We start from the raw sequence: 12538 nt of genomic DNA, 5'->3' as shown, positions 1-12538 counted from the left end.
TGGAGACCAAGCATAGATTAAACTTAGCAGGGGAGAATTCCTGCTGAGCTCATTTTTGCTCCCTGGCAAAAATGAGGGGCAAAAAGACAAGTGGGGAGTAAAATAGCTGCTCTTTTTAACAGATAGACCCATGACCTTGCTTTTGCAATGTTGTTTTTTTTTTTTTTTAAACACTTTAATCTTGGACTTGGCAGTGCGAGGTTAACGGTTGGACTTGATGATCTTAAAGGTCTTTTCCAACTGAAACGATTCCATGAATCTATGATCTGCCATGTTTGGAAGACAACTGAGTTTGTCTCTCTCACAGGTAGGACCCTGGGACCCTGATCACTGGAGTGTGGAAAAGAAACTGCTCATCTGTTTGCAACTGTGATGTCTTGGCTAGGGAGGCTTTGGTAGCCAACAAACTAAGTATAAAGATATATGAAGGGCAAAGATATATCAAGGGCAAAGTTCAGAATTCTGTCCCCATCCATATTTGCATTTTGAAAAAATGATTTATTCAGGAAATGCTGTGAGGCTGAGATGATGTGAGTGCAAGCAGTTAACTACCTGGAAGAATAATGTGAGAACCTTTGGGTCCTGGTTCCAGTGTTTTCAGTTCAGATCCACCCCAGCAGTGGGGTTGGGAGTGGGTATGCAGGAACCCTGACAGGTTCTGCAGGGGCAGTACCCCAGAAATGAAGCGGGGAGGGGAACTTCCCAGCCTCCTTTACAGCTTTGTGTGTGTGTGCCCTGCAGAGGGGCATGCTGCAGAGGCATCTAAACCAGCCTCCGAGTAGACAGAGATCGCTCTGGTACAGCTGTGAGCTTCTGCAGCTCTGCTCCTTCCAGCCTCTGCTCGAGCTGAGCAACTGCAGTCGGTAGAGGATGTGCCCAGCTGAACACAGCAGCTGTCCCTGCTGCTTTCTGCCTGCTCCAGATGTGCAGGTGCCAGGAGACTCATCCCTTGGCAGCTGTTGATCCAAAGGCATAACTATGGGCACAGCAAGATTTTATTTGGAGGTTTATGCCGTCTTTCCCAGCATTGTGTTCCTCAGCATTGTACAGGTTGGAGCTGAATGTGGAGTTTTTTTGTGTGCCAGCGGTTAAGCTTTAGATCATGTTGCAAATACACGATTGCCATACATGGGAAGCAAGAAATAATGGTTTATTGTTTGAAACGGCAGTCAAAAACACTATGCTCAAAAAAAAGAAACAAAAAAGAAACCAGGAAAGATTGCAGTAATAAATAATCATGTGTAAACACAGGTGAAACTGTATCTTGGCACAGATGATGTGTGTTTAAAACCAAATTCTAAGCGGAGAGACGTATCAGTGGCCCCAGTGCACTGCGAGACTGGGAAACACACTGCCTGCTTCAGCATGCAAATGCTAGAGCTCACAGGGGTCCAAAAATTCTTGAAAAAAACGTTTAAATGAAAAACCTCTCTAGGCTACTCTGCATCTTGCTGGAGGAGTGTCCAAAGAAGGAGTGCAATAGGAATGAGAGAGGTGTGTGCTCTGCCTGGGGCCTCGGCCGGGGCTGGGGCCAGGCTCCTGGGCTGGGCACCCTCACCCTTCCTAAGCAAGCGTCATGGGCAGCTGCCTGCGCCTCAATGTGCTGCCTGGGTGGCATGCTCCCTTACCCACTGGATCCTGCTCACACCACTCCATTTTGAAAAAAAAACAAATGGGTAATTTAAAACCAGTTACTGGTTCTGAGCAATGAGAAAGCTGCTTATCAGCTCTCCCAGCTGCTGCCTGCAGTGAAGATGGCGTTTCTGTACTTCTAAATCACCTGTGGATGCAAACAATGTCTCTACCCAATCTTTGTGCTGCCAGGGACTTATGTGCAGGGAATGGATGTGTGGACTTAAGTGCTTTTGTAGTCTTCTGCACGTGTGTCACTCGCTGGCAGGTGCTATAGACCAGTATTTTGGTAGGAGCCAGGTGGCCAGAATTGTCAGTACAAGGAGTAATGGCCTTAAAGCAATAATGGTGATGCAGTACTCATCACATGCAGGTCTGTCCCAGTCTGGACGCCACTTGGAATCACCTGTGAACAAAACAAATTACTTGTTTTCAAGTATAACTGCACCAAGGGCAACAAATGGAAGCAGTAATTCTGGTGGTACTTACTAATGACTTTGTCACGCTCTGCGTTTTCTGCAGAGATAAAAGAAGTAAACGTCAGCAGACTTATACATTGTGAACAATTTGAGTCTAAGCAAAAGGGAATGAAGCGCGAGTCTCACAATGGCCTTGCAAATGCAGCTATGGGGGCTGTGTTTCTTTCCAGGAAGAAGCAAAGACCTGCTGACTTTGGGAGAGCCCTGCAGCAACTCTCGGGGCTTTGCTGAGGAGCACTTGATCACACTGTGTTGACCTCTCCCCCCACCAGTGGCTGGCATAGAGAGGACTCGTACCCCCAGGCAGGCCTCGCAAGATCACTTTGGGTTTTGCCCAGCACCTTGCATTTAAGATGCTCAGCCTGTAGCTAACATTAAACAGCCCCATGAGTCAGAGACTCCCTCTCGTTCCTGCTGGTGTTTCAACGCTGCCTTCCCACTCTGTTAGTTCACCCGAGGTCGAGTGCTGGGGAGAAGTGTGACCATACCCTCAGCTCCCCCTGGACAGATGTCCACAGCACAGTGCCTCGTCAGAAGGTCTCCTCTCCACCTGACTCCATCCGGCTGTCGCAAAGCCAAGTGCAGGTGAATTGGGCAGGCTGCCAGGGGCTCGGGTGAGCACCACGTCCCTGTGAAGGGCTCTCACCGGTGCGTGTGCATGTCAGCCTGGCTCTCTCCTGGTGCTTGGGGGAAAGCAGATGGCCTGGCCGGCATTCAGTGGAGCGAGCAGCTGTGGCAGTGCCGTGGCATCGTTAGCCCCCCGGCAGTGGCACGGCGGGGACAAGGCTTGCTTGGACCTGCACCAGCTCAAGTTGCAGCTCACGTGCCAAGCGATAACCTAGAGCCCCTGGGAGAGGAGGTGTAGCCCCTTCTGTGCTTCCCATTTCTGCAGGCAGTAACTTCTGGCAGGGTAATAGCACCCTAAACTGCAGCCAATGTATCTCCTGTATTATACCCTCCAGCACCTGAAGAGCAGACCCCATCCCGTCACTCCCCAGGGTAGAAAACACTCTCTTTCCACCCTTCTCCCCTCTCTTTGTGCATCACTGCTCACTTGGCTTCTGACCGCAGTTTTTCAGGCTATATTTAGGAACAGGAGAGCGGTGTGCTTGCCTCCTGCCAGGATCTTTTGTGTGCTCTTTCCCTTTCTACTTGTGCTTGGGTAGGAGGGCTGGTTGTCTTCTACTTACGACACAGCTGGCTGGCACACTGCTCGCCATTGCAGTCGCTGCACGCTGCTCCCGTCTTGTATGGGCGCACCGGGTAATTCCCACTGCAAAGGAAAGTAACACTGCTCTCAAACCACCCGGGCTCTTGGCTCTTGGCTCGGTATTACCTGCCCGCCTCTGATACTGCGCCAAATGCAGCTCAGTGCTTCTGCTTTGCTTGGTGCACGGCCAAAGTGAGATTTGCAGCATGCCTCAAACTGCCCATAAACATGCTGAGAGGGATTTTATATGCATGCAGTCTCAGCAGTGCTTAAACTTTGTGGTAAAACCTCATTACTTTCAGCAAGGTGAGGCTTTCATTGCTTCATCTAAGCTGAAGAAAATCCTTTGAAGTATATTCACTTCAGGAATTGAAATTGCGCTTGCATCTTGCTTTGACCCTTGGCAGAGTTGAAAACAGTTAAAAATTAGATAGATAAAGAACTTATGTTACTGCTTCTCAAAAGCAACAGCCAGACATGACATTACCCCACTTCTTAGTATGCAACAGCCTGTTTGCACTGTCCTCACCCAGGAGGGAAGGGCCCAGCTTTAAAGCCCTCCCTGGAGCCCCTCGCCTTCCAGAGAGCACCCTTCCCGCTCTGCTGGGTGCTGCTGAAGGTTGAGGGCACCCTTCCCCTTCCCCATGGGGTCCCTGCTGATGCAGGGCAAGCAATCCAGCATGACTTTGGTTGTCTGCATGATACAGATATTGGCTAAGGGGCAGAAGGAGAAAGGTTTGGCTTGTGTTTTTGGGACATCCAGGCATGAGGCTCAAGGGACAGAGAGCACCTCCTGGCTACGCTGGGGTACTGCTTGCCTGCGCACAGGGTTTCTACACCATCTAGCATAGTGGGGTGCATAGCAAGTGCTGAGAAGGGAAAAGAGAGGCTGCCCTGGGTGATCAGTGGCTTTTGGATCAAGAACCAGTAGAGGCAATGGCCCCTCAGCCCGTTTGGGTATGAGGCTTCTGGGGAGAGCGGTTCTGTTGCTTTGGCACAGCAGCAGCTGTGTCATTTCAAGGTGTCTGGTCGAGGGTACAGATTCTTCAAGGATGAAGCATAGGCAACTGGAAAACCAAACTTGCTCGAGTTCATGGGCTGGCATGGCCTTGGCCCAACATGGTATGCATGTAAAGCTTTTAAAGCTGTATGTAGACTGTGGTGGCTTTAATTAGCTGGAGAAGGGTAAAAACTAGATGCAACAGATATCCTAGTGACAACGCATATGAAGGACCTCCAGATAAACTTTTGCCTTGAGGAGCCCCAGCCTCATAGGCAGCCCTCAGCCCCAAACTCTCATGCTAAAGCTAAGACTGCAGCTGCAAGCATTCCATATTTTAATATTTATCCAAACCGTTGACCTAGAGGCTTAATTCTGCAGGCACATGTGTAAATATTTTCAGATTTTGGACTTGCACCTTGGCAACCATCTGGGGCTGTCTTGGCACTCAGGAGCAAGGGATTGGTTTTCAAATGATCACTTTAGTATTTTCATTTTAGTATCTTAAATTTTACCTTTTCTGCAAGTGCCACTGCTTTTTGGCTACAATACATAGCCCTCACCTAGTCCAAAAAAGCTGTTTGGACAAAGGTGTATCTCCTTCTCTATTTTGGGGACCGTTTCCTCCCACAAAACACATGAATGGATGGACTGATCTAATAAAGTTGCATGTGGGAGGGAAGGGATAGGACCCAAACCCTGTGAGATATTTATAAGGAAAAACCTTACGCTGGCCCATAGTTGCAGATGAAGTGTGCTGCATTGGTTATGGAGGAGTATGCCACGCTGGGACAGAAGTGGACAGCACAGCCGACCTTGTAGCTTGTAGCCCAAACAATCTGCAAAGACAGACGGGTACACTGGTGACAAAAGCTTTGCCTCAGCATCTGAAGCGTTATGGAGAAGACCTGCCCTCCTCTGTCTCACAACAACAAATTGGCTGAGGAGCACTCCTTGGGCAGGCTTTGTTGGGGAAAACAGCAGTGATGGATCTTGAAATCATAGTTTGTTCTGGAAAATGCCTGATCATTTTGCCCAATTTACCACATATTTGTTAAAATGACTCTGAAAGAAAGAATAACCCGCTGTAACAGGTAGTTTTCCTTTCTTGCAAAGGAGAAGGTGAAGTTCGTCTCCTTTGCTTCAAGGTAATCCATTAGCTTTCTGTCTTTCCTGCTGGGGGAGATCAGATCAAATCTGTGCAGAAAAGGCTGCGTGATCTGCTACAGCTCCCACGAGGGCTGATTGCCCCTGTACTAAATCCAGCAGGGATGTATAGGCAAATTGCCAGAAGGCACTAGTGTTATGGGAAAAGCGGGAACAAGGAGCATGTCCAGGCTGCGGTCCTGCCTTTTAGCATCACAGCCATAACTAAAATAATCTAGAGGTGAGGGCATCATATCACCTAGTGATCCTCTGTCTACCAGAAGCTGTTCAGTTCGATCCAGCATCCTATATCCAGCTCAAAGACCACAGCGCAGCCAAATGCTGCAGTCCTGGAAAAATAAACCCCGTGACAGAAGCAGAGGGGAGGCGAGGGCGCAGCGGTACCCGGGGGTGATACAACATTGCAATGACTGATGACCTGAGAGATGCGGAGACATCCGGGCAGCACAGGAGATGGAGAAACACACTCGCATCTCCACCGGCTTGAAGGGAAGGCCTGGCCCTTTCTGTCTGTGCCTGTTTGGTGCCAGCTTGGGGAAGAGGGGACAATCCTCAGGCCCCCGAGGGTGTTGTCAGTGCAGCGGCAGAGCAGGGGCTGCTCCCGATGTCAGCCATAGACAACTGCGTCCCCCAGGACGGTGAAGGACCCAATCACAGGACCCTCCCCATCCCAGGCAGCCACCGGATGACGCATGTGCTGGGGATGTGGTTGTGGTAACTGCAGTAATTGCACCCAGGGGAAACTTCTCTTCTTCACAGGTGGGAAGAAGGGAGAGGAACGAGGCGTTCCCCGAAGGTGCAGGACCAAGGATGCCTCCCAAAGCTGGCAGACACGCAGCTTCTAACTACAGTCACTATCACCACTGATTCCAAGTAAGAATAATCTTATTTTCTCATTCTCCCCCATGCAAACACCTGGGCTGCACCTCTACAAACAGCATGGCAAACAGCACCGCGCCTCAGTGCCAGGTAAGGTGCGTTGCACCGCAGTTCCCAGATGCTAACTCTTGCCGTGTCCTTGTGAGCAAGGTCGAAGAGCAACACACTGTCACCTCTCATCGCTCCTGCACCCAAATATCTTCTCTGCACACAAGTACCTGTGTGTGTCGTTCAGACACCCCACCAGCTTCAGCTTGTCTCTTCAAGTCCTAAATCCATATGTGTATCTCCACAGAAAATATTAAATGACCTCAGGTCAAAATCTAATCCCTAGAGCCACGGTTGCAGGCAGTCCTGCTCTCCCATAGCTGTGGTTAGCGATTGCAGGGTTGCATGCCAGTGGCACTCCTCTCCATCACTTTGTCCCCTTTTTCTGGGAATTGTGGTTGGGAAAAATGTGCACGTGATGCTTGCAGAGCTGCAGACATCTTTTTACGTGCCAGTACTTCCCCAGCCCTTGGCATGCAGAGGCTGCCTGCCAGAGCTGGGACCTCGTCCCACCATGCAGCCCACAGCCGTTGCCGTTGCCTGGTTTTTGGCCACTGCTTGGCTAAATCCGGCTGCTGTCTTGTTTTCTTCCTGGAAAAAAAATACAACTAGCGTATTTAAAATAATAATGCAGTGACTCTTTTCCTCCCTAAAATGGGGACAGGAGAACATCTTGTGCGCAAAGACATAAAGCTACAGCACTTGGAGAACAGTTAATCGACTCTTCGACAGAATTACAGAGTTTCTGTGTCAAAATGGCAATGCTGGTTCATGGTTTAGACGGAGAAATGCAATGCCTACCTGCGTATAGTGGCCGCATGCTCCTCTGCACTTGTTAGTGGCATAATTGTAGGCGCTGACCTCGTCGTACCAAGACGTGATGGCTCCTTGCACAGTAAACACAGAAAGTGAGCCAGTCCAGAGGTTTTCTCCAACAGGGGTAAATTTGGGGTGAGCCTGCCCTGGATCTTTGAGGTACGTATTATGTTTAAACAGGCACCTCTTTGCCCAAGCTTTCGCGGTCTTTGCCAAATCTGGATCCCAACTCTGCAAAATAAAGACAACTAAAAATCACTTTGGTATCTTAGCAATGCAGTAATTCAGAGCGACTTTCAGGAACAGCTGGGTCTCAGTAGCGTACGTGCTTTGGGTTCATTTGGTTTTTGCTTCTGCTGAGACTTACAGAGTTACATGGTAAATTGGCTTGCAGGTTCATTTCCGGTTTGAACTTAGTTACTCATTAAACTTGAGGAAGTTTTTGGGGTGGTAGGTGATCTTGGCTGACTGGTTTGTGGAACACCAAGAGCTGTACATCAGTCAAATACAGTGTTTGAGGCGCGAGGTGGATTTCCAGGCTGTGCCAGCCATGAGAGAATGTTAATGTAATTTAAACAGCTAATTTGCAGGAAATCTGGGGGTCGGGAGGTGTGCTCACTGTACCAATCAGATGTGCAGGCTCATGCTTTAAGGCCACGGCTTGCCAGTCAGTTCACAAGCACGCTGGGATTTTAGAGACAGTTTAAACTCAACCCCTTGCTTTGCATCTTTGTGTTTGGTGGCTTCAAACGTTAGCACTGAATTCACGTTTGTGGAATCAGTCATTCACCTGCTGTTCAACCCTACAGAAAGCGGTTATTTAAGCAATTGTGTTATATAAATGTCTCTTGTTTGCACTGGAGGTGGTGTCTGGTTTTGCTGGGTTTTCTTGTGCACACAACTTGATTCAGCAAATACAGTATTGTACCTCCTGGAAAATGCAGTATTAGGAGTGTATGCCTGTAGTTCTAGTTACACTTTGTGTCGTGTAGATAAGGTTGTTCAGCATTGCTGAACTATTTTGGATTGGACTTTTTTAAAAAAATAAACTTTTTTTAATTGTCCTTTTCTATATGGATTAAAATATCTCAGCTGCTTCTGCAAACAATAGAATCACTAGAGAAATTGTTTTGAATGGATCAGTAACAGTGACTAAGGAAAAGGTGGTTGTTAGATTTTGTGGCTATGTTTTACATAATAAACTTTCTTTGTACCATAGATAAGTCTGAAACAATTTGTGTATTGTTTATGCTACCAATAAGTAGTTAAAAATTGCAAGATCAAAACAAAATATATCTACAGATATTTGAAAATATTTTGTAACCTATGATGTCTTCCATTTCTTCCTATGGCTGACATTTGTGAGGGGGTGTATTTTCCCACAAAACTAATACATAAATAATTTTCCTGGGAACTCAGTGTATCGAATATTAAAGGTAAACTTGGGGCAGGGAGTCTTATTTCAAGTGAGCAGTTGACATTTCCTTAGATGATAACTTTTAAGGACAGTGAACAAAATCTGGCATTGTACAGAAGTTATATTCCAGTCCTAGCACTACTGCAAGGTAAGACAGAGCACGTTTACATCTTTGGCAACGCTCCGAGGTCACAAGAAGAAGACCATGATGAAAGATGTATGACAGTGGTGGATGCACCTTAGTGCTTCACGATCTTGTTTTTCACATTCTGTTTTTCAAGAGTCCGCGCATGTCTTTTCTCCTTCATCCTATAATAGTATTAATAATAAGTTTAAAGTTCCATAAAGGTATACATAATAATAATTTTAAAGGTAAATTAGTAAGTATAAATGTACTTTCCTTTTTGTGTGTGAATGCTTAAGCTGGCTGACAGTTGAAAAAGCAAAGTGCAGTAACGGTTCAGAATGATCTTTAGTTTAACTATACTTGTACTCATTTGCATATGAAACTGCACTTACACAAAAAGATCGGACTAAACTACATTGGGAAAAATGCACGGGACAGGGAGGTTTGCACATAGATATCATTGCTGTTTGAGAAAATAGTAATTACAGGTTTGTTTGGGTTTTTTTTCCTGTGAACTCTCTCTCAGTTTTGGTTTTATAACTCAGATGAGTTGTTTGCTGATGCAGGGAGGGAAAATTGAATGTGTGGTAAGTGAAAAGTGATGCGAGGCAGCAGTAAGTCAAAGACGACTGTTGTGCAGCCCTGATGAAACTGGTGAGACTCTTTCTGCTGGTTTTGAAGAACCTCGGAAGACATGTAAGCAATGCTTTGGGTGAATGGGAAAGGGATCACATTTGTCAAGTAATGTATTTTAGAATAAATGTATTACAAATATAGATGCTCAGGCTTTGTTACTTGCAGTTAAAGGGGTTTCTGTCTGGTGTTTTCTTTTAAAAACTACTTTTCCAAAAGGTGGAAATGCCCTCATAGTATTCATTTTTACACATCTAGGTGGACAGTTATCTACATCAAACAGAAATTCCCTGTGAAATAAAGAAGTCATCTGCTTTTGCTCATTTTTGAAGTGCTATGTGCCATTCAAAAATGAAGAAATATGCTGTTTTCAATTCCAATGCTTTTATTTTCAAAATAGGTTTTATTATGTATTGTGCTGCTTTCTCCACATTAAATTCTTGCTGGGAGAGGTCATTGGGGGTTTGCAGTGTTTTAAAAGAAACTTACCGTGATTTAGTTCTTGTTTTATCTGTAATAATCTTTGCTTGTTTGTTTCTTAAGCCATTTTTTTTTCTTTTTCAGATTTCAGTTCAAAAGGAAAAAATAGACACAATTTAAAAAGATGAATACTGCTCTTTTAATACACCATAGCAAGATTTTGTTAGTGCAGGGCCAGTAAGCAGAGAAAACAGTCTGGAGCAATATGTACTGGAAGTTCAGTATGTCTGGCTGAAGAAAGCTGAAGTAAAAGATACATCTAGAAGAGAAACTAAATCATTTCCTGTCAAGCTTGCAACTTGAGCCTGCTCACTGCTCACTTAACCCTCCCGAATGGGCACGTCTCTTCTAGCGTTTGACAGCCAGAAATGGAGAGTAAATCGGTTGGTTTTGTTTGTTTGGGGTTTTTTTAAGAACTTTGGTTGCGGTGTTGCTAATTACAGACATGGTTATGTCCTCTTCTGGTGGTGACTATGTGAGATAGTAAGAAAGAGGAGCAAAAGGAAAGAGATCAGAATTAGGACTGTTCCATCTGAGAGAGCTGTGGAGATTACCCTGAGAAAAACCATGCTATCGCAAGTATTACCCAGTCAAAGCACAAGAGGTGATGGATGTTGCAAGAGGCAGCTCCCAAGCTGCTGGAATTGTACATCATCTCACAAATCAGAGATGGGCTTCTCAGCCATAAGCCCAGCTTTGTGCATGCATTTACAGCTTCCACCTTGCCGGGTTTTCCATGTGCCACCCAGCAGGCAGACAAGTGTCACGAGCCACCCGAAATGAGAGGCAGCCACGTTTGGGTATATTTTGAACCATGACAGGCTGCCTTTTGCACGGTGGCTGCAGATATTGCCCCCTGATGTGACCAGGGAGAAGGCAGGGGGGCAGAGCGGCGCGGGACCTGATGCCTCCAGCACTCGCTCCTGCTGCACTTGCTGCTTCTTGGCTTCCCCTGCAGCCCCAGCACCTAGGAACGGCTGCTCTCTTGGCTCAGTCCGTGAGAGCCTTGCAAAAAAAAAGCTTAGAGAAAGCTCTCCAACATCATTTGGCAACGGTTTCTGCCCTTGCCGACTCAAGTATGAAAGGTTGTGCTTAGGTCGGCACATAAATTACACCCCCGGCTGTTGAGCTGCGGTGCCTTGGAATGAGGAGGCTTTTCACAGCACAAAACAGCAGCGTTAGGATGAGGTTTCAAATGAGGAAATTAAGCCAGGCAAAACTATACACGTACTCAATTGTATCAAGCCATCTGATAATCAGAACCTTTTTCTTTGCTTTAAAAAGAAGTATCTCTTATAACCACAGGAGGTTGTCCGGTTTTTCTTTTATCTTTTTTTTGGTTTGTTTTGTTTCACATTTGACCACAAAAATGATCTTTGAGAATCATAAATGCCATCACAATGCTACACACTGGCACGTAAGTTGTGAAGATCCCCTTACCATGTAGAGCATGTTGCTAGCTGGTGGATTCACTCCAGACCGGAATCTGTTATGGGTTTGCACACATTCCTCAATAAACTTTGGATCTCCAACGTCAGGCAATGTCGGTGGTTCATAGGAGCCAGCGGAACGACAGACGTGCAGTAAAGCCAGCATACAAGCAGAAAATCTGCTTGCCATGATTCTCAGCCTCTGGTCTTCCAGCTTTAAGAGCAGAGTGTTTCAGCTGTACGGGGTGGGTTTAGCTCAGGCAGCAGCGTTTTGCTTGGAAGGTTTGTGGGCTGGGCTTATCGCAGCCATGGTACTTGAATATGGCATTGGTCACAGGAAATGAGTCATATTTCAGGACCGTTTCTAAGAGAATAGGGAAATTAAGCTACAAATTCACATCAGAGCTGTGGCAGCTTTGTCTCTCTCTTTTTTATTCTTTCTCAGCTGTGGTGGGCAAGCTGCTTCTCTCCTGTCCTTTGGGCTTCTTTGTTTTTGTTTCTTTGGCCCCCACCATCCCATCCGTAGCAATCACTATGGATTGCAGTAAAGTTTTGGATAAATTTTCTGCTTTTCATGAAAATAGCATTGCTGTTAAGGCTGTTACTCTGAGCCAAAATGCTGCGAGAAATAATTTATTTGAACTATGACTTCTGCTACAGTATGAACAGTCACTTTGGTTGTACTGGAGGGGTAAGTTTAGCTGAGAACTGCAATTTAAATATGCTGCAGTTATTGATGAGTTTTTCCTGTGATCACATGCTTGTGCTATGTGTTCCTATCAATTTCTCCTCCCAGGCATTAGCGGGTTGTAATTACTTCTCTGCAACCCAAACCCCCAGCAGAGTTGGGTGCTATGAAGGTTGGTGCTGTCTCGTGCTGGGTGCCCAGCACCCACGCTGGGTTTCATAGCCAGGATTTGGGAGCTGATGTCCCATGCACATTGCTTCAGGTGCCCAACACCCCCTGCTCAGAGCCACCACCATCACCACCCTCTTCCTCACACTGCCCGTAAATACCACCTGTCCATCAAGCTCAGGCCCTTTCCCACAGTCCCAGCCTGGACATCTCTGTGGGAATGAGGTTGAGTTTCTTCCCGCTCCAGATTTTGTTTTAGGAGTCTGCACCCTTTGAATAGCTGGATGTAGGTCCCAGTTATCACTTCTGTGCATGCAGTCCTGTAGGTGTTGGGGTTGGTGGCAAGGCCACATTCAGGTTGGTG

General features: G+C 46.5%; 1 protein-coding gene across 1 annotated transcript; it reads right to left on the bottom strand.

Moving 5' to 3' along the window:
* Positions 1-1129: 1129 nt before the first annotated feature.
* Positions 1130-11599, bottom strand: LOC129200060 (glioma pathogenesis-related protein 1-like). Its single transcript, XM_054811318.1, has 6 exons — positions 11329-11599; positions 7217-7462; positions 5051-5160; positions 3302-3384; positions 2122-2148; positions 1130-2038 (listed from the first exon to the last, which is right to left on the bottom strand). Exons 1-6 carry the CDS (start codon positions 11506-11508, stop codon positions 1887-1889), a joined length of 798 nt encoding a protein of 265 aa, XP_054667293.1. The 5' UTR covers positions 11509-11599; the 3' UTR covers positions 1130-1886.
* Between the last annotated feature and the right edge of the window lie 939 nt (positions 11600-12538).

The sequence above is a fragment of the Grus americana genome, chromosome 1 (genome assembly GCF_028858705.1).
Source record: "Grus americana isolate bGruAme1 chromosome 1, bGruAme1.mat, whole genome shotgun sequence".
Classification (NCBI taxonomy): domain Eukaryota; kingdom Metazoa; phylum Chordata; class Aves; order Gruiformes; family Gruidae; genus Grus; species Grus americana.
Note: the sequence above shows the minus strand (reverse complement) of the source record. Positions and strands in the feature narration are given on the sequence as shown.